General features: G+C 39.8%; 3 protein-coding genes across 4 annotated transcripts in view; 2 read left to right on the top strand and 1 right to left on the bottom strand.

Annotated features, from left to right (window-relative positions):
• Positions 1-2,630: 2,630 nt before the first annotated feature.
• Positions 2,631-4,253, bottom strand: LOC134628937 (transcription factor IIIA-like). Its single transcript, XM_063475780.1, has one exon. The coding sequence runs from the start codon at positions 4,236-4,238 to the stop codon at positions 3,021-3,023; it is 1,218 nt and encodes a 405-aa protein (XP_063331850.1). The 5' UTR covers positions 4,239-4,253; the 3' UTR covers positions 2,631-3,020.
• Positions 4,217-10,282, top strand: yju2b (YJU2 splicing factor homolog B). 2 transcript variants are annotated; one of them, XM_063475781.1, is made up of 10 exons: positions 4,217-4,297; positions 5,010-5,059; positions 5,189-5,242; positions 5,333-5,415; positions 5,933-5,988; positions 6,089-6,149; positions 6,318-6,460; positions 6,735-6,907; positions 8,145-8,283; positions 8,438-10,282. In XM_063475781.1, exons 2-10 carry the CDS (start codon positions 5,057-5,059, stop codon positions 8,929-8,931), a joined length of 1,206 nt encoding a protein of 401 aa, XP_063331851.1. In that variant the 5' UTR covers positions 4,217-4,297; positions 5,010-5,056; the 3' UTR covers positions 8,932-10,282. The 2 variants fall into 2 exon arrangements, with proteins under 2 accessions (XP_063331851.1, XP_063331852.1); XM_063475782.1 differs by having other exon boundaries at positions 4,253-4,290.
• Positions 10,283-11,151: 869 nt separating this feature from the next.
• LOC134628434 (complement C3-like) overlaps positions 11,152-23,734 on the top strand; it is a 30,708-nt gene continuing 18,125 nt past the window's right edge. Inside the window, exons 1-20 of the mRNA XM_063475109.1 lie at positions 11,152-11,231; positions 11,321-11,338; positions 11,457-11,492; positions 12,607-12,645; positions 12,952-13,141; positions 13,857-14,022; positions 14,275-14,345; positions 14,582-14,673; positions 15,056-15,138; positions 15,228-15,315; positions 16,079-16,181; positions 18,359-18,473; positions 19,345-19,460; positions 19,562-19,705; positions 19,920-20,132; positions 21,310-21,510; positions 21,806-21,961; positions 22,076-22,205; positions 22,849-22,917; positions 23,238-23,513. Of these exons, the coding sequence (XP_063331179.1) occupies positions 11,152-11,231; positions 11,321-11,338; positions 11,457-11,492; positions 12,607-12,645; positions 12,952-13,141; positions 13,857-14,022; positions 14,275-14,345; positions 14,582-14,673; positions 15,056-15,138; positions 15,228-15,315; positions 16,079-16,181; positions 18,359-18,473; positions 19,345-19,460; positions 19,562-19,705; positions 19,920-20,132; positions 21,310-21,510; positions 21,806-21,961; positions 22,076-22,205; positions 22,849-22,917; positions 23,238-23,513 (2,386 nt within the window). The remainder of the gene's footprint in view (positions 11,232-11,320; positions 11,339-11,456; positions 11,493-12,606; positions 12,646-12,951; positions 13,142-13,856; positions 14,023-14,274; positions 14,346-14,581; positions 14,674-15,055; positions 15,139-15,227; positions 15,316-16,078; positions 16,182-18,358; positions 18,474-19,344; positions 19,461-19,561; positions 19,706-19,919; positions 20,133-21,309; positions 21,511-21,805; positions 21,962-22,075; positions 22,206-22,848; positions 22,918-23,237; positions 23,514-23,734) is intronic.

Below are 23,734 nucleotides of genomic sequence, written 5' to 3'. Positions count from 1 at the left end.
GCATTATAAATCTTTAAAGTGAAAATCACTGCCCTCCATAACACTTTGCCTCTGCATTCCTACATGCTCAGCACCTTGTTTTTTGTGTCTTGTGAAGCACATGCATACAATCAAAAATATATTTCCTTTAGAGTGTACTGCTCCCTCAGTGTTTGTCCATTCAACAATGAGAAAAATTATCCTACCTGGGTAAGGAGAGGCATTAACCACTTGAATGTGATACTCCTACCTCTTTCACTAAGCAAGTGCAGTGGACCTAAAGTCTTCTTCCTGTCATGTATTCTACATTTTCTCCTAATGACACTTGAAATTGCTGTTACCTGTTAATTTTATATGCAAGTCGGATTTTAGAAAAACTAGAACCAGTCAAATTGTGAGAAATTGTCTCAGTATGTGAGAAAATGTTGTATAGTCCAACACGAAGAAAGATGCCTCATTGCCCTACAATACACTCCATGCTGTAGCAAGTTAAAGGATGGACTCAGAGATGCTTTTATGGTTCCTTATTAGTTTCTTAGCCTAAACCAATTGTTAGTACCAAAGCGAGTTTAGTCACCAAGGTTTTTTTTTTTAATTGTAACACTTCTTAAATTCATCAAATTATACTTTTTTGTACTTTTTGTATCAACTGACTGAATGTACTCACATATTGTGCTTCTAATATATAATTATCCACCATCTAATTACATTTTCAAGGTTAAGTGAAGTCTTTGAGATACAAATAGAAGTTTGTATAGCAGTTACCTTTAAACCAGTGCCATCAGCCTATAATCATGTTCAGACAGAAACTGGGATAACTGTGGCCTTGCAAAAACTGATTTGATGGAGTAAAAAGTTCACCACCATATATGTAATGGGGAAAGTTTTTTAATACACTTACTGTGCAGTGTATGTGTCAAAACCTACAAACACAACAACCCCCCGCCCCCAAAACAGAGAAAATAATGTTCATCAAAGAAAAAGAGTGTGATTACATTTCAAAGTAAGAGCGTGTGTATTATATTGTATCTGTGTGTTGATGACTGCAGGGCTATCACAGGGTTTTGCAGTTGTGTCATCCAAGAGGAATTAGTTCTGCATGATGAATTTGGGTTTTATCATTCTAATAGTCATGTAGGAAGCTCTTAAAATAGGAGCTGATAACAGGACATGTTACGTTCATATTCTATGAATACTAATTGGCTGCAGTCTCTGGTGCATTCCTGGAGGAGCTGGTCAGACAGTCAGTCCATATAGGGCTCGTCTGAGCTGAGCGGGTCAGGAATGAAGGGAGCAGCCTTCCTGTAACTGGAAATATTCAGAGAGGATTTAGCCTTGGAATGTCAAACTTGCACGGAGCTTCTCCTATTCATGCCGTAAATCTGTTGGTCCGAGCGGAGACGCTCTATCGTTTGTCATCAAGGCACAAGAATGCACAGGTTTTCATTCCAGCTAATCTGGGCAGCAGGTGATTTCACACACACACACACACACACACGCACACCTCTCCTGTGATTGAGGATGTGCAAAGTTGTTGGCATCAGCTGAAAACTCCTAGACCATGATGACACAGTGACATTTCACCTGTACGTGATAAGACAGGCAGGCAGTTCCATTATCATTGGCATTAATCTGCTCTTAGATTTTGGAACCTGGCTGCAGATATCTGCTCCTGTCCAAACACTCATCCAGTTTTCCCAAACGTGTTGAATGGGGTGAGATAAAGTTCATACTGAACACAGGGTGTAGGATACTGCTGTTTTTCAACATTTTCAGGGTGTCTATCAGTAGCCAAAAGTTCAACTGAAGACCCCTTTGAATACCAACATACCAAAGCTGTCCATATTATTATGCTGTTGTCTGAGTCTGACTCTAAAACACCTTAAAAATGCAGAGACCGACTTCAGAGATTTTCTCAATTTATTGTTAATCTCGCTTCTTCTGTTTCTGCAGACTGACATTCAGGTCGGTGAGCAAGATCTTCATCATCCTCAAGGCCCTTTCTGTGGCACTTTACCATCTTTGCCATTTTTAAGATGGTTTTTAGACTTTGAAGTTAGAGAATGTAATCGGTTTTCACATATAAAAAAAAGCTGGAACTGTACAGCACTGAAGCTGGATCACAATATGCCATGATCTTACAAAGACTTTTAAACAAATTAGTACTGAGGCTTTTTATTATTAGATGTATTTAATATATTTTAAGACTTCTGGGATACCTGCACACACCTGAACATTAGAAACACTTCTAAAGCAAACCTGAATATATTTCATTCATTGTATTGTATATACAGGAGTGTCCAGATGTTTTTAATGGTATGTTTAGCCATGTAGTGTCAGGGTGAAAGTTTAGTTTTCATTCCTAAACTCGTAAAAGACTCTGATGTAAACAAAAATACTAAACAGCAAGACATTATTTCCAATTAAATACCACTGTTATCATCACTGCGGAAAATTTAGCGTTTTAGATTATGCTGCAGTTCAAAGGATTTAAAGACGTTTTTATTTTTACATTAACTCTTAAGACTTGAATTACCAACAGATAAATGTCAACACCAAGCTCTGCATTTTAGTTGTACTGAACTCCTGGATAGGTTATGTTATGACCCACTTATTTAAATGAACATATAAGAGCAGTCAAGAACAAAAAATACATTCCACAGGTTTTATTGAAATACTGTCATTATGTAGTAACAAAACACCCATCTCATTTTTTCAAGTTTTATACAGTAAACAAAATATATTTTCTTAGATACAAACACCAAACATAATTAATTGAATGGCTCTGGGGAGAAACAAAACATTGTAATGTTTTTCTACAATGCAACACTGCAGCGGACATAACCCAGAGGACAGAAAACCAGGATCAGGTTCCACTTCTTCATTCCCTTTCAGAAAGACTGTAAATCATAATGAACCAACCATCAACCAGTGTTCAACACCAAGACTCCCAACAACCATGTCACAAATAATATATTATAAATGCTCTTTTAAAGTGCCTGCTGTCCACACAAAACTGGGGTGCTCCTCTTCATTTGACTCTACACTGATAATGGTGTAGCCAGGGTGTTTGTAAGTCCCTGCCTATCCACAGCAGGGCTGCACAGCAAGGACGCGTCCTGTAGGAGAGACACCAGCTCAAAAGGGCCAGGCTGGTCTGCTTTCTCTTGTGAAGACTGTCTGTGCGCTGCATGTTCGGGTTGCATTTTGTAGACCACTCTCTTTGTTTCACAGTAACCGCTTAACCTCGAAGCAAGAGATCTTTTGGCTCTTGGCTTCTTCAGCTTCTTCCTCTGTGGGTCGTGGATGACGCTGTGACGCTGGAGGCTCTGGTTCATGGCGAACGTCTTCCCACAGCCGGCATGGGTACAGACGAAGGGTCGGCGTTCCTCATGGAAGGAGCTGATGTGGCTCTGCAGGTTGAAGGCAGTGGTGAACGACCTGTCACAGGTATCCCTGGGACATTTGAGGACCACTCTCATTTCAGAGTGGATGCGCTGATGCTGCTGCAGAAACCAGGTGTCCCTGAACACTCGGCTGCACTGCTCACACTTCAGGGTGACTCTGTGCTGCTCCTTCCTGTGCTTCAGGTACTCAGTCCAGGTCTTCCCCGTGAAGACACAGCTCTCCTCTTTGCAGGGGTACCCTCTGTGCACCTTCTCGTGACGCTTCAGTCTGCTGGGGAAGCTGAATCGCATCTGGCAGCCTTCGTAAGTGCACTGATAAGGGGGCAGCTGAGTGTGCTGCTCACACATGTGAGACTTGAGCTGTTTGTTCTTCTTGAACTCAAGGCCGCAGCCCTCAAACCTGCAGACGTATTTCCTTGGCTCCAGGCAGTGGATGCGGCCGATGTGTCGGGCCCGGTTTGCGTTGGTGGTGAAGGCCTCCGCGCAGCCATCCACGGTGCACCGGAAAGGCTTCTCTCCGCTGTGGCTGAGCTCGTGCCTCGCTAGGTGGTACTTACTACAGAACGCCTTACTGCAGCCGTCGCGCTCGCACGAGTACGGCTTCACCCCCGTGTGCTTACACAAGTGAGCGTCCAGTTTCCACTGTTTGTTGTAGGCAGCCGAGCAGCCGCTAAACGAACAGATATAACGTTTGTATGACTCCACTTTATTTTCCATTTCCGCGGCATTGACAGGCGAACGGTTTTTAGCTCGCTCAAAAACACGTTTTTTCTCCCGATACCGGCGCTTCCCAGAGGGCTTTTCGACGTGACGCCGCTTCCGATGCCAGGAAATTACGTCTTCATTACCCATCAACCCTCTGATGTTGTTGATGTGCAGCAGCAGTACAAACGGCAGTTCCAAGGTTGTTTGTGAGTATACCTTAGATTTTCGTCCACGAGTAATCACAGCTGTTGGATGTTTCAAATGTCACTGCAGTGATTTTTTATTTATGGATGTTTTTTGTGTTCACGTTCTTCTCACTCTGGCTAGTAGCAGGCGCTAACATTAAGTAGCAAGCTAGCTTTTGCTAAGGCTACGTAGCCTTCGGCCAGCTTGCGAAAGCTCATCCTGTCCAGAAATTTGTCAAAATACCTTTTGATATAGTGTTTAATGTACACGACACTAGTGTAACAGAAATGCTTTCAGTGTTCACGTGCTCTTTAACAAACTAATTTCGACGTTTTGCGCTTCATAGACAGTTGGTTTCTTTTATACATCCGAATCAGAGCTTAATTTTGACTTTAACTGTTTGTTAAAAGATTACTGGGCTATTTGTTTCAACGTGCTTTCGGATGAAATCAGTTTCGCCAGCTTTTGAAATATTAGGTGGCGAGGTGCGGTGTTTTATGCTATCTGTGGTTTAGAGGATACTCGGGTAGTGAAACTATGATAACATGTGCAAAGTTATGTGTTCCTTGCGAAATCAGTATGTTTGTGTGTGATTCATTTCCTAACTTACAGGATACTTTTTCAAATATTCCTAAAAATAGTTAAGGAGGGCGCTTAAATTGCTATAATGAAAGTTACATTAACCTTACTGTTACAGTGGGGTGTCAATGACTTGCCTTCTTTTTTTGTCAGGTGAAAAGGAGTGAGTTCACTCCTGGGGCAGCGTTCCAGTTGTCACAATGGTAAGCTTTAATTCAGCTATGTTTCCAGGGATGCACACAATCACAGGAATATCTATGTGGAAATACTAGCTAAAGAATAATAGTTTGTATTCTTTATTAATAAAGTCTTCTGCATGGTTTTCTTGACAGGGTGAAAGAAAGGGGACAAACAAGTATTATCCTCCAGATTTTGATCCGGCCAAGGTATGTTAGATCACACAAACTTTTTGGGTGTCAGTTGTTTTAATTTTCCTTTTTCGTACGGCTTCCATTTTTATCATTCTTTATCTTTAGCATGGATCCCTCAATGGCTACCATAAGACCCACGCCCTGCGTGAGAGAGCCCGGAAACTGTCCCAGGGCATCCTCATTATCAGGTTAGTGCACACTTGAGTAGTAATGAACTGAGGCTAGAGATGGGAAATTATTACATTTTCAGTCTTGTATGAGTTACCGTCCACAAAAATATGTACATTCAAAAAATGTACATTCAAATGACAGATGCCACAGTATAGCTGTGGCTTCATGAATGATATTCTACCACCACCATCACCATGTGATTAAAAATAAGAAAAATGATACATGTACGTGTATTATATAGTTATTAGAGTTTTGTGTGTTTTTGATTAGTATTCATTTTTGTTTGGCTTTTTCTCCAGCTTTAGCTTTTTTCTGTCTAGAGTTGTATGGATTTAGTTTTATTGTTTTATAATAACTTATTATTATTTTTGTGTTAAATTACAGAAAATAGCCAGATGGTGAATCTATTAAAATAAAGCATTTCCTTTTAATGGCAGAAACATTGAACAGAACCTGGAACTTTTGTACATATGGGTTTTTCTTTAAAACTCACCCAGATTACATGTTTTAATGATCTATTTTGGTTCCATCAAGGTTTGAAATGCCTTACAACATCTGGTGTGATGGCTGCAAAAATCACATTGGCATGGGTAAGTTTGGAATGAATGAATGATAAGATTATATCATTTTCTTTGAGGTACAATCAGTCCTTCTTTTCATTTCCATAACACTGATGTGTTGTTTGCACAGGGGTTCGGTACAATGCGGAGAAGAAGAAAGTGGGGAACTATTACACCACGCCAATTTACAGGTAAACGGGAGGATCAGGTCAGCTGTTAAAAGAAAAAGCTTTTGCTGTTGTGCAAACTTGAAATCAGAACTATAAACATGTGTGTGTTTTGTATGCTGCACTTTACAGTATCACAGTAAAATTCATCTTAAAGCTGTCCTCGACTTAAAATCTTGTTTCCTTAACCAGATTTCGGATGAAGTGCCATCTCTGTGTGAACTACATTGAGATGCAGACAGACCCAGCCACTTGTGACTATGTCATAGTAAGCGGGGCTTGCAGGAAGGAGGAGCGCTGGGACATGGCTGAGAATGAACAGATTCTCACTACAGGTAACACAGTTGTGGCTTTTATAAAAAACAAACAATTGGTTTGGTCAGTGCTCTTACCTGCACTGTGTGTAAATATTATGCACAAAATGGGCACCATGATATAATCATTTTTCTGTGTTGGACAGAGTAATATAGACAGCACATATCACATCAAAAGACATCTCCACAAATGGTTGTTTGAATATTTGATGTAATCTGATGTCATTTTTACAAAAAAAGGGCTTGTTTGTTGCTACTCGATACAATGTAACTTTCCTTGTTCCTCTTTGGACAGAGCGGGCAGAGAAGGAGAAGCTGGAGACGGATGCCATGTACAAACTGGACCACGGTGGGAAAGACAAGGAGAAGCTAAAAAAGGCTCTGCCGTCTCTGTCAGAGATCCAGGACTATCAGGCCGGGAAGAAGGATGACTTTCAGCTCAACAGCACCCTCCGTAGGAAATTCAGAGTAAGATATTGACATCCTCTTGGCCATTGCAGTAATACTACTTTTCTCATTTGCTTAGACATTCAGAAGTAACATTTTCTAAATGGTTCACTCACAGGCCTAAAATTAAGGTCGGTGGCTGGAATGACACCCTTTGCTTGCAGAAAACATCAAGACATTACAAAATAAAGTATACCATTGTAAATTATTATTATATTTTCACTCAGTTATTACACATTTCAAAAGAAAAGTTAGAAAATACGACACATGCCAGTAAAATTTTAATGTCTGCTAGTGTTAATTTATAATGCATAGAATATAGCATGTTTCAAATGAAAAGCTAGATCTTGTTGCCCTCTACAGCTGCACTTTTCATATTTTCTTTTGTGTGTTTTCAAAAAAATCAGCGTTTTCTTCATTTATTTTAGTCACGTGTCTGTGAACTGATATTCACATTGAAGACCTAAACTACTGCTAGTGAAAATAAAATATGCATGTAACTGCATTTTCTTCAACACTCTCTGTAATAGTCTTTTACCCATCCTTTTACATACCTTTGTGTTATCACAGGCCTAGACATCTGTCAGCGACCCCACCAGGCAGCCTCTGGACATCAGGACCAAAATGTTCGTTCCCTGGCTGGTTGTTGAGTAGTTGCTGGGGGTTTCTGGCTGTCACTGTAAAGTTGTCCAGAAAGCGGGTGCTGTACAAAATTTAGTGCTCATAGTTTGTAGGATGGTGACTTGCCCACTGTCCCACAGAACTTGGAAGTATGAGACAAATTGGAAATTGACAGTTTTCATTGTTAAAACAAAAGCTAAAGCCAGCATGTTTCAAAGGACACAACTTTTACTGTGAAGGTAAACAAGTTTGTGTCATTTCTAGTTTGCGTGACACTTTTGAGTCACTGCTAGTTGGCGAATGCTTATACCTAAGTCTGCGCCTTTCCTACAAACCACGGGTGACTGTGGCAATCTGCTAGTGACCGAAGTAATCACAGACAGGTTTTCAGTGCAACAGCTTACACTTGTTGAAGTGTACTGTGTTGCACGGATCAACAGGAGTCAACCTACAGTACTCTCAACTGGTCAGCGAATACTCATTCCTGTATTTGGTGGTTGCCAGGCAGCTTCTACCTAGTCTCTAGGCCTGTGTGACTGGATTTCGTTTTAAAATTTTCCTTCAAGCTCTGGATTTTAATGACAAAATAAAAAGTTTCATACAATGTCTTCCTTTGTCGTGTTGCTTGGCTGTATAGGAAGAGAAGAAAGTTCTGGCTGATCAGGAGGAGAAGGATAATGCGGTGAGGATGAGAACCAACTTATCCATCCCACTGTTACCAGAGAAGGAGGAGGATAAGAAACTGGCAGCACTACTTACCTACCAGACACCTGACTGTAAGCAACATATTTTGTCACAAGTATATAAATTTAAAAAGCGTATAGTGAGTTATTTACTGTCTCACTTTGAAAATGTATCCATATATAAATAGTGAAAAGTCTGAAATCCTTTACAATTTCTGCATCATTTTCTCCTCTCATTTCCGATTAGCATATGAGGACAAACAGCAGAGCAAAAGGAAGGAGATTGCCTCTCGTTCATGGTTTAACTCTGCGTCAACACCACCAGGTGGTGCTGCAGGCAGCCTGCTCCATAAGCTTGGACTCCAGGGGAAAGAAGTAGCTGTAGCCAAAGCCCTGGGTTCCTCACACAGTCCTTTAATCCGCAAACGGACATCACAGTCTGGAAACAAGACTGAACAGTGTGCCACCATCACCCGCAGAAAGTCACACCATGATGTCAGCACAAGCGATGGGGACCTTTCATTGGCCACACCCACAGTGGAAACCCCATGTATAGTATCGGAACAAATGGTTCAGAATGAGACAAACGGTGATGGTTTCAAGGAAGTACATATCAGACCTACAGAGGAAGCAGACAAAAAACTGACAAATGGAAAGGTGGAGGACTGGGGTAAATGCTCAGGAGGAGTCACATCTCTGGTGGCAGACTACAGTGACTCGGATTCAGAGTCTGGACAGTGAGACTGAATGATAAATGGGACACTTTGTGTTTTCAGTGAAGAGTCACAAGAAAAATGGAGATAAAAACAAACTGTAGATATTTGTCACAGCTGCAGACGTCTAACATATGCTTCTTTTATCTGCTGAAGTAATAGTGCTGCATTCATCTTTAAGATCTGTGTGGCCTGCAGATTAGTGTCATGATTGTGTCATGTGTGAATGTGTTGGAAAAAATGTTTAGAACTTGACCCAGCATATGGTATTTGGTTATCTAACCTACATGTCTCAGATGCCCAAACATGTGTCCCAGTAATAAAACAGCCAAGAAGCTTGTAAAATTAAATGTAAACTGCTTCATCTAGTATTGCTGCATTTTTGTTTAAATTTTAGTTCAGCATGTTGGCTCAAAGTGTTGAAACTATCCATCCACAGTAGAGTAACTTGTACCAGATGCAAAGTTCATTTTTATCACAGGCCTGAGGGGTTTACTGCAAAGGAGGTTCAACACAGCCGGTCCTTCTTTGACTTCGGCTGGCTTTACAAATCCCAGCTGAAGATAATCACAGTCACAATTGTGGTTACCAGCCAGGTTTTCTGATTCAGGCTTTGTGTGCACTCACACAAAAAGGAGCACAAAATGATCTCTATGAGCGCTGCCTACTCCAATTGTTGATGTTATCAGATGATGATAAAACAGGGATTACAAATGAATAAAGAATATAAGAAACAGAAAACTGTTGCAATAACATAGAAAATGAATACTTCAGAAAATCATTGCTCTTAGGATTTAACCTGCAAAGTGGAAAGTAATTATTTTTAGATCATTATTTTATCGCTAATTCTCAGTATTGGTGTTTATTTTTAAAGTGACAGCTGCACATTGGCGCTCTGACTTTAAAGTGGATACATTTCAACATTAAAGGTTAATGTCCCTGCTGTGGTGAAATCCCTGTAGTTTTTTGCCAGATTGAAAAGCAATTAATTTTATTGATTTATCTTTGGTGATAAACACCCAGATCAGTTTGCTGCTCTAGTAGCTGCAATTCCAGCAGTGTAAAAAAAACAACAACTTAGCAGCAGATTAACACTAAGGTGTCACAGCCTGGCTCAAAGTATATGTCAATGAAGCGTGAGACCATACGTAGACTTAGGAGGTTGTTAAATATTTTCATGAAATAAAGAAACTAAAAAAAAAAGGTTTGAGTAATTGTCAGCATATGCATGCCATGTCTGAAAGCGTTGGTGTATGAGTGAGCATGTGCCAATACCAAAAACAAAATGCTTTGTCAGCCAAGCAGCACCCATTAAGAAAAGAAAGGAGTCCCTGGCAGGGCTTCTTTATAGGGCATCTTAGGCTGACCTGCTCAGGTGTGCATTTCCATAAAACAGGGTTCCTACAAACTATTGACATTATAAATAAACCTAACACATGTAACATATGCATTTTACAGATTTTTTATTCATAATCAACCTCACTGCCAAACACATTGATATATGCTCAAACCGCTTCCATCTCCAGACTCAGCTGTCTTAGAGCCTATCAGAGGAGGGAATACTGAAGAGGAACTAGTGCAAAGCATATTAATGATACAGCTCTGACAAATGACTGAGGGACACGGGACAAAGCATCTGCCATGACATTATCTTTGATATGCTGAATGTCTAAATTGTAAGACTGAAAGAAAGCCCACCAGATGAGCCTGTGATTTGGGTTCTTCATTGAGTTTAAACCTGATAGGATATGTGATCTGCATGCAGCTTAAATGGGTGATCCAAATGGGGCCAACATCTGAAACTGGGTCAGGTCCACCCACCAGTTGCTTGAAAAAAACAGACACAGATAACAAGAAAGCCAAGCCAGTGCTGTGTCAGTCACAAATAATAATAAAAAAAAACTTTACACATTTTCTTCATTACCACATGACTGCTGCGTGCACATTCAATTGACAATGAAATGCACGGTTTGTGCTACTGTAACTTCCAGCTGAGCTTCATTCGTCATGTTAGTAAGTAAAATTAGTGAACTAAAAACAAAATGACCCTTTGCCCTGGTTAAGACCTCCCCATGATTCTTTGCCAAACAAGTCTATAGTTTGTTTTATTGATCAGCAGCTGCATCCCTCCCCTTCCTGTTGACTCTACAGTATCTGATGAGGAAGTATGACAAAGTTTTTGGGTCTCTCAAATTAGGTGACTGTCTGACTGGTAGCCATAGTCCACAGAAACTCCAAGACAATCGTTATGGTTCGACTGAAGCTACACAACATTTTATTCCTTGTACTTTTCTGCAACTCAAATGGACAGTTTGACAATTCTAGGAGGTAAGAGGCTTTACTTACTCAGTACCTGCTGTGTGTTGGACATTACATCTTTGAGGTTTTGTTTAATAATCGTGCTGTGATCTTTACAGGCATCCATGGAGTGACAGGTATGTGTGTGTGTGCACAAACATGTTTACACAGGAGGTCTGTGGGCAAGAATCATACAGTACAGACAAGGTTAAGCCTCTGGTAGCTTCAGTTATTGTCTTTGAATCTCATCTCCAGATTTGTACCAATTGGCCGATACTGGGATCTTCATGCGTAAGTAACCTTTGATGGATTTGGCCTAACATAAAGCAAAATATGCATAAACTAAAAAAAGGAATAAGTTAAGAAATTAAGATGTGTTGATTCACTGTTTTTCTTTAACATGTATTTTAAAATATCAAATTCAGATTTAATACCCTCAATCTTTGGATATGTGCTCTCAATTCCTTATCAAACGTATTCTCATCATGGTTTTGTGTGGCCTTTTCTGCTATAATGATTAAGAATTTCTTATGTCCCGTTTAAAAATATCATTAAGGCATGCTGTTTCTTATTAATTTTTTTTTTTTTACATTTGTTATTGCAACTTGCATGTCATTATTCGCTCTCCATTTTAATTTTAACCCTTTTAAGCCAGTCTGAAATAATTGCCAAAAATTTGCATTGTTTGAAAAGAGTTTATTGAACCTGGTGACATTTAAAAAAAAGAAGAAGAAATGAAATACTGTATATCAGTTTAAATTTGTAACATATTTGCTGCATGTGGCATATGTTTTGTGCAGTTTATTTATAACATGGTTTCTGCAGATGACCACATGTGCTGACACACACACACATCCCATACACCATTGTAACTGATGTGCAATATTACCCAGTTTTTCCTACTATAACAAAGCATTTTATTCTATTTTGTACAGCACTTTATTCTATTGTATAAAGTATTTTATTCTTGTTGTATAGCGTGTTATTCCATTTTTTCTTATCCTATTCTATTGTGCTTTTCTTAACTTTTACTGATCTTAAACTTGTACTTTCTGCTGTGACCAAAAATTTTCCCACCTTATCTTATCTTATCTTATCTTATCTTATCTTATCTTATCTTATCTTATTTCTTAAAATTAATTTTGTACAATTAATTTTTAATTAGGTTTTTTATTTAAGAAAAAAATCCCGCTGCTGATGCAGATGTCTCAAAATCTCACAAAATCTCATGCAACAAATATGGTATTTGGTATTACATAAGTTAATGTTCCCACACTGAAGATGAATAGAAAAATGCAGTGTCATGAGCCGTACATTGTTATATGTGCAAAATATGTTTTATCCCAGTCTCATTTAGCAGCACTATGTGATGACTGAAATTAATACGTTTCCTCTTCATTTGTAGGAGAGAAAAACCACAGAAAACAATTAATCCTTCACCAAGGTACAGATGCTGACCAAATGCCTTCTCTTAATGCATCATTAAAACCAAATTGTATATTATGTTTACCAAAGCATATTCTATCTTTATTTTTATTTTTTTAAATTTTATTACTCTGTTAGTTATTCATATTTCATGCTGTGGCTTGTCGGTTCAAAATGAAATTGTTTTTTGCTAGAGTTATTCACCAGAGTAACATAGGAGTGCTGAAATTGTATAACAGCGGTACTGCAGTAGCCACGATAAAGACAGCTGAACCACTGGTGACAGTAGTATTAGTGAAATCCATGTTTTGTTGCTCTTGTCCAGGTTCGTTCTGCTGGCTCCAGATGTGCTGAGGACAGACAGCTATGAGAACATCTACTTACAGGCTGATAGTGTGTCTTACCCCATCACTGTCTCCATCGTGATCCAGGACTTCAGCGAGGCTGTCACGTTTTTACAGGACTCGGTCACACTAAATCAGGCAAACGGATTCAGCACCCTCAAGCCTATACAGGTGACTCAGCAAGCTCATATTTAAGGTTACCAATTCAACTCAAACAGAGGATATATGCACAAGTGCCATTTATCGGAAGCTACTAACCTACATCTGAAAAATGTGCGAACTATTTGTGATATGATGTTCACTAAATAGCCTCAAACAGTTACAAAAGGAGCAGTGCAAAGTCTTAGATGTTGAATGTTTGTAACATGACTTCTTAAAATAAAAAGAAGTCATTCTCATTGTTTGCATGCAGCCGCCTTCGCTCATATTTATTTATTGTTAGCTCATCCAGCCAAAGGACCAGTGAGCTAATGCGATGGTAAGACGTCACCCCTCCTAAAATTCCCAAGAATTTGTCCCCCCAAAAGTCAGATTTTAGTGGAACGAGATTAATTTGTACAGCTTGTCTTGGATATGAATGTTTGTGAACTTCCTTGACTTCTCAGTTAATTTAGGTTGTCAGTACCTTGTGCAGTACAGGCAACCAGTGCCAACATAACTGTCTTTCTGTACTTCACACATTGTAATAACCTGTGAACTGTGATGGATCCTGAGCAAAATTATCTTTGACATTCTGGTTGACAGAATGTAATCCAAACTGTTTCAAACTGAAATAAATGCTAAAGTGAATTAAAGAAATTAGAAATAAAAAACTGATAAAATTCACTGACTGAGAGCAGCTTTTGAGATTAACTGTCTTCTATATCACAATCACATCTCATCGCAGCTTTCCTCTGATTTACTGAATCGCGAAGAAAAGAAGAAGAAATTTGTGACTCTGAAAGTGACCTTTGGAGGTTTCCACGTTGAGAAGAGGATATTGATGGTAACCTTTCACTCTGGGTACATCTTTATCCAGACAGACAAACCCATCTACAACCCAGGAGATACCGGTGAGAACAGAAGATACTGATTAAAACTTCAAAGAAAACTTCAAAATAAAGATGCGAATAATTAAAACAACTATGAAATGACTAGAAGAAATAGTTTTCAGGTTGTATCTCAAAAAGCATATTTGTTAAGGACTATTTTGAGATGATAGTGATAGTGGTTGCTGAAATGTTTCCAGTAGCAAAGATCATAAATAGTAATTTTGTTTGACTGATTTAAAAGAAATGTCCACTTTCTTTTCCTCTTGTCTCCAGTTCGACTTCGAGCCTTTGTGTCTTCTCCAACCTTTAGGGCCTTCAACAACTCCATCGCAATAGATATTGAGGTGAACAAACCATTGATTGCAAATATAAAATCCTGTTATGAATGCTGAAATATAAAATGGTTGTGCCAAAAGATGTTATTAAGACATAAAACCATCCATGTGACAGTACAAGAGGGATTGTCCTGTACATAACTTTGTAGCTTTTGTAGAAACTGGATTCTGGCAGTATTTTGGTGACATCCCTTTCATGTACTGAATGTATCAGCTCAAATGCTGACGTAGTTTCTGTGTTATAGAATCCAGATGGTGTGGTGGTTAAACAGGTCTCCAGGACCAGGGCTGTTGATGGGATCTTTTCGGAAACATTTCCACTCTCTGAATATGTCAAGTAAGTATCGACCCATTTGGTAGCTATTTCGTTATATTACAAGCTGTGTGAAAGTTTAACACAGATATTTGATAGATTCTTGGCTTCTAAGTCGTCTTATCAAATTTTTAGGAAGTCATCATTCCAGTATGATTTTATCTCATGCACATGTTTACTTTAGGCCACCACCTGCACCAGTTTAGATTTTAGAGTATCTTACAAATGCTGACTGGGTATGCTGCTTAATATGTGCAGCGAGTCAGCAAGACAAACAACATGGCATGACAGAATGTTAGAATCTCAGTTAGGAAAGAGAAGAACAAAAACAAAGACATTTTATTTGACCTTTACATTGTTGGAATGAATAGTGCATTGGGTGTTGAGCGACATTTATGTCTCCCAGTGAAGGAACATGGATTGTTACAGCAAGGTTTGACCACTGGGAGGAGAACACTTTCACCTCTCAGTTTCAGGTGAAGAAATATGGTAGGTGGAGTTATTATGCTAATCAAATTAACAATATCTTTCCCTGTGTTTTCTGAATGTCACATTCACTGTAATGTTTCTTTTTTTAGTGCTTCCTGCCTTCAATGTTACCTTAACACCCAAGAAGACCTTCCTTAGCTTGGATGACAGTGAACTGGTAGTAGAAATCTCAGCCAGGTTTGTTTATTACACTTAAATACACCAACAAACTCTCTTACTTGTGACTTTTTTCAACATCCTTTGGCCATATTTAGTCTCTAACTAAATCCTAGCCTTTCAATGCTATTGAAACCTGTTTATTTGTCTGACTTGTTGAAGCCCCATGTCCCCATTCGTTCCCTTCGGTCAGCTGAGCAGTTGTTGCTTTCGGTCCCAAAGTCACGACTGAAACTTAGAGGAGACCAAGCGTTTATCTGTTATTATATTTATATTTGTATTGTACAGCACTTTGGTCTACCAGGTGTGTTTTTAAAGTGCTATATAAATAAATAAATGATGATGATGATGAAATGTTATTTCCATCACAATTAATTTTAGGTTATTTTATTTAATCTTGGGCTGAGTTTAGTATAAACTCTTCTAAACTCTTCCTTAGAAATTATGTCCTACCCTGTAAACAGACTCTAAAATAGTCAAGAATTTAAAAATACAAATGTAATGACATTCTTAGCCACAAGAAGATTCATGGTCATCATTTTCTGGACTTTGTATTTTCTCTGAAGCAGCACGTTGGGGCTTCAAAATACATATTTAAGGCTCATCTGCAATGCCTTAGTTTTTCTGACCCAGACGTTGCGTCCATGTTTTTTACTGTCTGTCCAAGAGGTCATTAGAGCAACTGCATTTTCTGTGTTGGCTTCATTTGGCTTGGGAACTGTTAGATAGTTATTGTAAACACACCATTGACTGATGGATAACTGTTTTGGGGACTGTGTTTCAGGTACCTGTATGGAGAGCCAGTCCAGGGGACAGCTTATGTTGTGTTTGGAGTCAAGATCAATAAAGAAATGATAAGATTACCTTCAGTGAAGCAGGTGTCAGATGTAAGTTTACCCTAAAGGTTTTACATTACTATGGCTGTAGATTTTGGCCTCTGTTTTTCAGATCTATGTCAAAATTAATTTTCTTATTTGCTTCCTTTTACTTATCTATTATTTTTGTTTAGCTCTGGTGTTAAACAACCATACTGGGACAGTAAAAAAAAAAAGTGCAGCCTTTCCCCCCTTTTTATAAAGAGACACTGTTAGCAGCTACTTCTGTTTTTTTCTTTTTCTTTTAAACCTGTCCCGTTTGGTTCTTTTGCCATCAGAATTATTGTCTAAAGGCGAAGAAAGATGCCCAACGGATTTACTTTACCAAATGGACCATCCCAGCCTTGCCGTAATGGTCCATTTGATTTACCTTTTATTGTTTATTTTATTTTATTTTATTTTATTTTTTTTACTTGCTAGATACGGGACAGGGGAAAAGAAAAGGGAGAAAGAAAGAGGGGGGAAAAAACAAAACAAAACAAAACAAAAAAAAAACAGTGGAGAAGAGGGACGGGGATAAAGGGCAAAAAACAAAAACCAACAAAATAAACAGACAAAAAATACATATATCGATCACCTGGATCACCTGTTGAGAAAGAAAAAAGAAAACAAGCAGAAGAAAACGAGAGTAATAGAATAAACAACATCACAATGATATATGGGAATATAACACTAAATACTTAATATTAAACATTATTGTGCAGCACGTAAGATCGACAGCGCACAGTGTGCTTTGAGGTAGGAGCCAAAAAGGGTGTAGTTTGTGTGTGTGATCACCTGTGTGTACACCTGTGAGCATGAGCGCGCTTGTATTTAAAAGGTTCCTTAATGTAATGATCTGCTAGAGGGTGTGGGGGGCCACAGTCCCATCCTCCAGGGCATGAAGCAGGTATGGAGGAGATCAAAACTCCAGACATCCAGAGGCCCCCAGAACACAAGAGACCAAGGAAGACCAACAGAGGGGCAGCCGCGCCACTGTCCCAGAAAGAGCTGAGGAGAGTCCCAGATGAGGGATCACTCAGCAGCCGCGGAGCAGAAGCCAGGGGGGGTTGCAGTGACGTGCCCGTGAGCTCCGCCGGCAGCCAGCTGTGCCTGAGTGACCGAGCCCCAGGCCGAGAGGCCGAGGGCACCCCACCCCCGAAGTGGCCCGAGCGAGCCCCAGGTTCCAGGCCCCGATAAGCAGCCACCAAGGAGTGAGCCGGTGTGTACCCGGACGCCCACCCCCGGACACAAAGAACCACCAACGCATCGATGTCTGAGGGCGTCTGCCACCGGCAGGGGAAGTGGTGGGGGGAGATAGGCCTCCAAACCTTGGAGGGCCTGAGAGCAGCTACTTCTGTTAATAACACTTAGGCCTTAGTCACACAGGCCTGCAGCATCATATCTGGCAACCACCTGTTGCAAGGATAACATATCTATGCTTTAATCAGGTGTGAGTGTGAGTGGTTGGTGGCATTCACTGTGAAATCAGTTGTTAAAGCCCCAGAAACATGGGCCTGGAGACCAGCCAGTGACCCCTGGGCCTGCTATTTGAAAAATCTCTGCGTGACTGCTTTGGTTGCTGGCAGGTCATGTGAGAGACACTGGCTCACCTGCAAAAACCTACTCACCTAGCAGTAGTGAAACTCTGAACAGAGTAATGCTAACTGGAAGACACAACTTCTGCTCTGAAGATAGCATTCTCTGTCTTTGGTTTGTGTTGCACTTTTACAAGTTTTACTACAACTCAGAAAGCAAATGGGAAGTATTTGCAGACAACTCAGTGGGGTCACATACTGGTCACTAGGGCTGGGTGACTCAGACCATACCGGCTTATTCCATAGACCGCAATGCTTAAGTCATTTTTATCTATATGCAAAATAGTTGCAAGTAGTTTTAATAATGAAGTTGATGAGAGCCATGGGACTCAAACATAAGGTGTGAGTGCTACCCCCCCCCCCAACAAAGAAACCACCAAAGTCTCTGCTTCAACTAAATTTCAAATATTTCTTTGATGTCTGAAGTTTGCGTACTCTGTGTACAGACAATAGCTTGCTGATGAAGCATCCTTGCCAAAAGTCTTCATAAAGCATAGTGGCTGTAAAGAGGTGCTTGAGCCAAGAGTTTATATTAATAATTTAAATGCTGGGTAGGCTAAATGGCCTTTATAGCTGCTGAATGTGTTGTCATGACTGTTTCTCTTCCTGCAGCTCGATGGTGGAACTGTTACACTGAGCATGGAGGAGATCAAAAGTGCTTACCCCAACATTCGATCTTTGATCGGGAACTCTGTGTATGTCAAGGCCTCTGTGGTCACCAAGACAGGTAAGCATGAAGTGTGAGCCAGAATTTCAGACAAACTAAAGAAAGTCAACATTTTGAACCACAAATAAATAAAACAATAAATAAATAAATTAAAAAGTAAACACATTTAAAATGCTGCAAATCTAACACAACGATAAAATGTGCTGTAACTAAGCAGATTAATTTCGTGTGCTTTCTAATGCAACTAACTCAGAATTTTGGACATGTTGTTAAGTTGGCTTTGTAACTGCTTCATCTACTCACATCAGTTGATGATCAGCTTGTCAATTTTGCCTAGCTCCTTTTCTGATAGCCTAGTAAGATCAAACTCTCCGGTGTGTTGTAATTAACCACTGCTTGCCAGGATCAATAATGTCTACTGTGAAACTCCAAACTGATGCAACTTAAGCTCTGAATTGTATCAACATGCCCTTTAACATTCTGGATAAGCCAAAGTAATCAAAACCTTTGACTCTCTTTAGTATCATATTATTTGGAAATGTAGGTCATGTTGCTGCTGCTGGGGAAAAACAGCTAAAATGCTGAAAAGCAAAATCCTGTTTATCTGCTGCAGTACTAACTAACCGCTCAAGCAACAATAATTGAAAATGGACATGAAATGGTTCACTTTTATTGCATCTCCACACTGCACAGAATTCTTTTCTCCAAGAACCTTTTGATTCTGTGTTCCACCATGCATCTATCCATTCTCTTTCACTAATACTTATCAGGGGCGTAGGGGGGTTAAAACCAGCTATCATAGAGTGAGAGGCGGGGTACACCCTGGACATGTCACTAGTCTGATGCAGGGCTAGATTCTCTGTTCACAACATTAATTACGTCAGTGGTTATTGATATATATATTTTTTGGATTGTTTGATGATCATTACAGGAAGTGATCTGGTTGAGGCCGAGAAGTCTGGCATTAAAATTGTGGAATCTCCCTACGTCTTATTCTTCCAAAACATACCAAAGTACTTCAAGCCAGGCCTGCCTTTTGACTTCACAGTAAGGGTCATTCTCTGCATTTTCATTCTGTTTGAATTAATTATTGAAGTTCAAATAAATATTGTAGTGAGCATCTAAAAAGATAGAGCAATCTTTTCCAGATTCAGGTGAGCCACCATGATGGTTCCTTGGCTCGTAACGTCCTGGTTAAGCTGAACTTGCTGGACACCCCATTAGTCGTGTCCTCTGGAACCACCAGAGCTACCATCAACATGCCCAAGAATAATCAACCACAAACCATCATTGTTAGTATGACTGTTCTACCTCATTGATTCTACCTGTGTGTGATCTAAATTTTTATTTAAAGTCACGAAGGCTAATTAGTTAGTTACATTTCTAGCTACTGTTATTGGTCTTAGTTTAATACTTTTTTCTTTTCTACTTGTGGTTTTTTAATAAGAAAAGATAGAAAAGAAACACTGGCACAAGCCTTTTTTCTGGTTTGTTCCCGTTTTGCAGGCTGAAACAGCAGAGGATGGCTTGAGACCAGAGCAGCAGGCAAAGCAACAGGTCACTGTTCAGCCCTACACCACCCATGACCATGAAAAGAACTACCTGCATGTCTCCACAGGAACTACCACAGTGTCTTTAGGAGAAAGACTGTCCGTGGAGCTCACAGTCAGTCCTGCAGATGAGTCGTTCAGAGGATTCATCAAACATATCACCTACCTGGTGAGCTGACATGTTCTAATAAAGGTGAACATAAAAAAGAATGTGGGACAATCAGCTGTCCACAAAAATAAAAAATAAAACACACATTCAAAGATAAAACAAATACAAATATCTATCTATCTAGCTAGCTAGCTAGCTATCTATCTATCAAGAAAAAATATATCACTACAGCTGTCTTCTTCCGCTTTCAAGCATGAATGGCGAGGTCGGACTTTGATGAAGCCATTGCAAAACCTCTTTTTTTTGAGTCTTTGGGGGTGGACTTCATCTGTTTCATATTATAGTCCTTTTGCATAACCCAAGTGCTAATGAGCTTCAGGAAATAAACTGATGGTCAGACATTTTCCTTCAGGAAAGTCTTGTATAATTCATGGCTCCATCAAGTCATCCAGGTCCTGAAGCAGCAAAGCAGGCCCAGACCATCACACTACCACCATGACTGTTTGATGCTGTGCTAGCTTTATACCAGATGCAACAGTACTCACATTTTGTCTTGTGAATCCAAATGTGAGATGAACCTTTGTGTTCTTTTTGGTCAGCAGTAGTTTTCTCATTTGAACTGTCCCATGGATGCCATTATCGCTCAGTGTGTTTCTTATTGATGAATCAACACTGAATGTAACTGAAGTAAGTGAGACCCGCAGTTCTTTATATGTTGTTCTAGCTTTGTTTGTAACCTCACAGGTGAGCCGTTGATGCTGAGTTGTTGAGGCCAACCACTCCTGGGAAGGTTCTTTACTGTTTCAAGTTTTATCCATTTACGGATAATGGCTCTCACTGTGGTTCACTGGAGTCGTAATGCCTTAGAAATGGTTTTGTAACCCTATTCAAACTGATAGAGGCCAATACAAAAGTGTGATAAATATGCAAAAATCTAAGAAATTAACAACAGGACAATCTGTCGGATGATGAGTGTAATCAGGATGCACTTGAGCTCAATTCTAAATGGCATGGCAAAGGCTGGAATTACCTTTGTATACGTTATATTTAAAAATATTTTTTTTTCATTTTTTAATAATAGAGTGTTGTGTTTGGAAGTTTAAGGTGAAAAATAAATGTAATCCACTTTAAAATAACATGACAAAATAAAAGTGAAAAGTGAAGCACTGTGAATACTTCCTCGATACACTAAATATATATGTGTGTGTGTGTGTGTGTGTGTGTGCGTGATTCTCAGATTCTCAGTAAAGGAAAAATCATACAAGCTGGGCGCATGGATATAACTGGTCAGCTGGTCACCAACATCGGGCTGATGGTAACACCAGACATGATGCCGTCGTTTCGTGTTGTGGCGTACTACACTATTCCCTGGATGGGAGGAGAGGAGGTGGTGTCCGACTCCATCTGGATAGATGTGGTGGATTCCTGTCTTGGAGGGGTGAGTCCTCAGCTCTCTCACTCACTCAGAAGGTACAGTGTTTACCAGCTGGAGGGTTGGTGGTTAAACCCTGCCACCTTCAGTCTGCGTGTCAGAGTGTCCTTGGGCATGATACTGAACCCCCAGTTACTCCGGGTGCGTTCATTAACCATTATTAAACTTAGTCTTAAATTATGATTTTATTGCATTCTTAAATGTTTCTGATAAAAAGAAAACCAACAAACGAAAGATTTTTTTTTCTTTTCTTTAGTCTTTTGTTTATGGTTCTGTTTGTGTTTGTTTTTCTCTGCTATAGCTCACAGTGGGGCCAGAGGACGGCATACCCAGAGACTACCTTCCTGGGAAGATGTTTCGCTTTAAGATAAGAGGTGACCCGGGGGCAAAGGTCAGCCTGGTGGCTGTGGACAACGCTGTATATCTTCTCAGCAGGGACAGACTCACGCAAAAGAAGGTGTGCCTTTTTGAATTTGGAAAATTTGTGTTTTATAATATTGATAATAGACTGAAAAAGACAAATGCAATGCAGAAGTCATTTCACCTCTTGTTAATGGAACCCTTTGCTCAGATTTGGGACGTGGTCGAGCACAGTGATATTGGTTGCACCCGAGGGGGAGGCCGAGATGCCAAGGGGGTATTTCAAGATGCAGGACTGCTTTATTCCTCCAGCAGTGGCTTTCAAACCCCAAATAGGCAAGGTATCTATGAGCATGGAGCACCTGTGGAAAGTTTAAACTTTTTAGTCTCTCTTTACCTTTATAGCAGCTGAAGACCATGTTTCTGACGCAAATCAGACCTTTCTACATCTACTAAGGCCATTTCTTCTACAATCTGCTCATCAGTCGGGCCTTACACTGTATAGTACAGTGCTGTCTATTAGGCATGGGTTTAGCTAAAAGTTAGTATACTAAAACTGACTTAAAACTAAGATTTATACAAATCGGGTTCCATAAAAACTTGGACATGCAATGATTTGGAAGTCACATAAACTCATATTTTATTCACAATGAAAAATGCAAATCATTGCATTTTTATGTTTATTTTAAACAATGTCACAGCTGTTTTGAAATTAGGGTATAACTGGCAAGTAGTTTCAGTTTGTTACATTAAGTGTAGCAGGCATCCGTTTATATTTAAGCCAATCTGTCCCCTTATATGTCTTGATGAATTCACTTAAACCCATACAAAGCAGTAAACCTCAGTGCAGTTGCATGTCTTATTCTTCTCCCCGTGTTACACCACCATGCCAGATGTAAGGGTCCCAACACTTCACAAATCCCACCTTAAACCCTGATTATGTATACAAAGATTAATAGTGTTATTCTACTCTTCTTGCCCCAGCCATGCAGTGTCCAGGCAATGCCAGAAGGCGGCGCTCTGCTGAACTGTTGCGACGTAAAGCACAGCTGGGTGAGTGCTGTCTGTTTTTTTAGTCAGCTGAGATTAGCTCGTATAAAATGTGCCTGCAGTTTAGCTCTGCTTTCTCTGCTTTTCCACCTTTTAACATTAGTGTGAAACTTATGGCATCAAATAAATAATTAAGTTAAGAGAAGGTGAATTTCATTAAATGTTATGGTTAAACAGCAGATGCGGGGCAACATTATCAACAATTTTATTATACGCACTTTTAGACATTTAGAATTTGGCATTTCATTAACACAGAAATACAGAGTATCATATAACTGGTGCTGACCCTGCTGCTTACCTCTCTTCCATCCCTCTGCCTCCAGAGAGTCACTACAAGGAGAAGCTGCAGTATCGTTGCTGTAAAGATGGCCTTCGGGAGATCCCGATGCCGTACTCTTGCACACGACGCTCCCTCTACATCACTGAGGGATGGGAGTGCATCCGGGCGTTCCGCTATTGCTGCGCCACATTGAAGGACCAGCCGTTTAACACAGAGATTCCTACGACACCGTCGCCCACTACAACACCTGTTCCCACCACCACTGCTGCTGAATTTATTATGCCACATCGGAGAATACATCTCTCGCGAGAGAACTTTCGTAATTTCTATACTTCATTCTCATCAATTTGGCATTCATATCTTTGATTTTAGCTTGATATGTCAAAGCTTTTTACATTTAATTTAAAATTTAGCAGCACAACAATAAAATAGTTCATATTATGATTTAAAGAGCCACATTTCTAGATTTGGCACAAATGTAAAACTTTGGGTCCTCTCAGTTTAAGGACATTGACCTCTGCTAGCTTACTGGGAGCTGCT

The sequence above is a fragment of the Pelmatolapia mariae genome, linkage group LG6, assembly GCF_036321145.2.
Source record: "Pelmatolapia mariae isolate MD_Pm_ZW linkage group LG6, Pm_UMD_F_2, whole genome shotgun sequence".
In the NCBI taxonomy this organism is placed as follows: Eukaryota; Metazoa; Chordata; class Actinopteri; order Cichliformes; family Cichlidae; genus Pelmatolapia; species Pelmatolapia mariae.
Note: the sequence above shows the minus strand (reverse complement) of the source record. Positions and strands in the feature narration are given on the sequence as shown.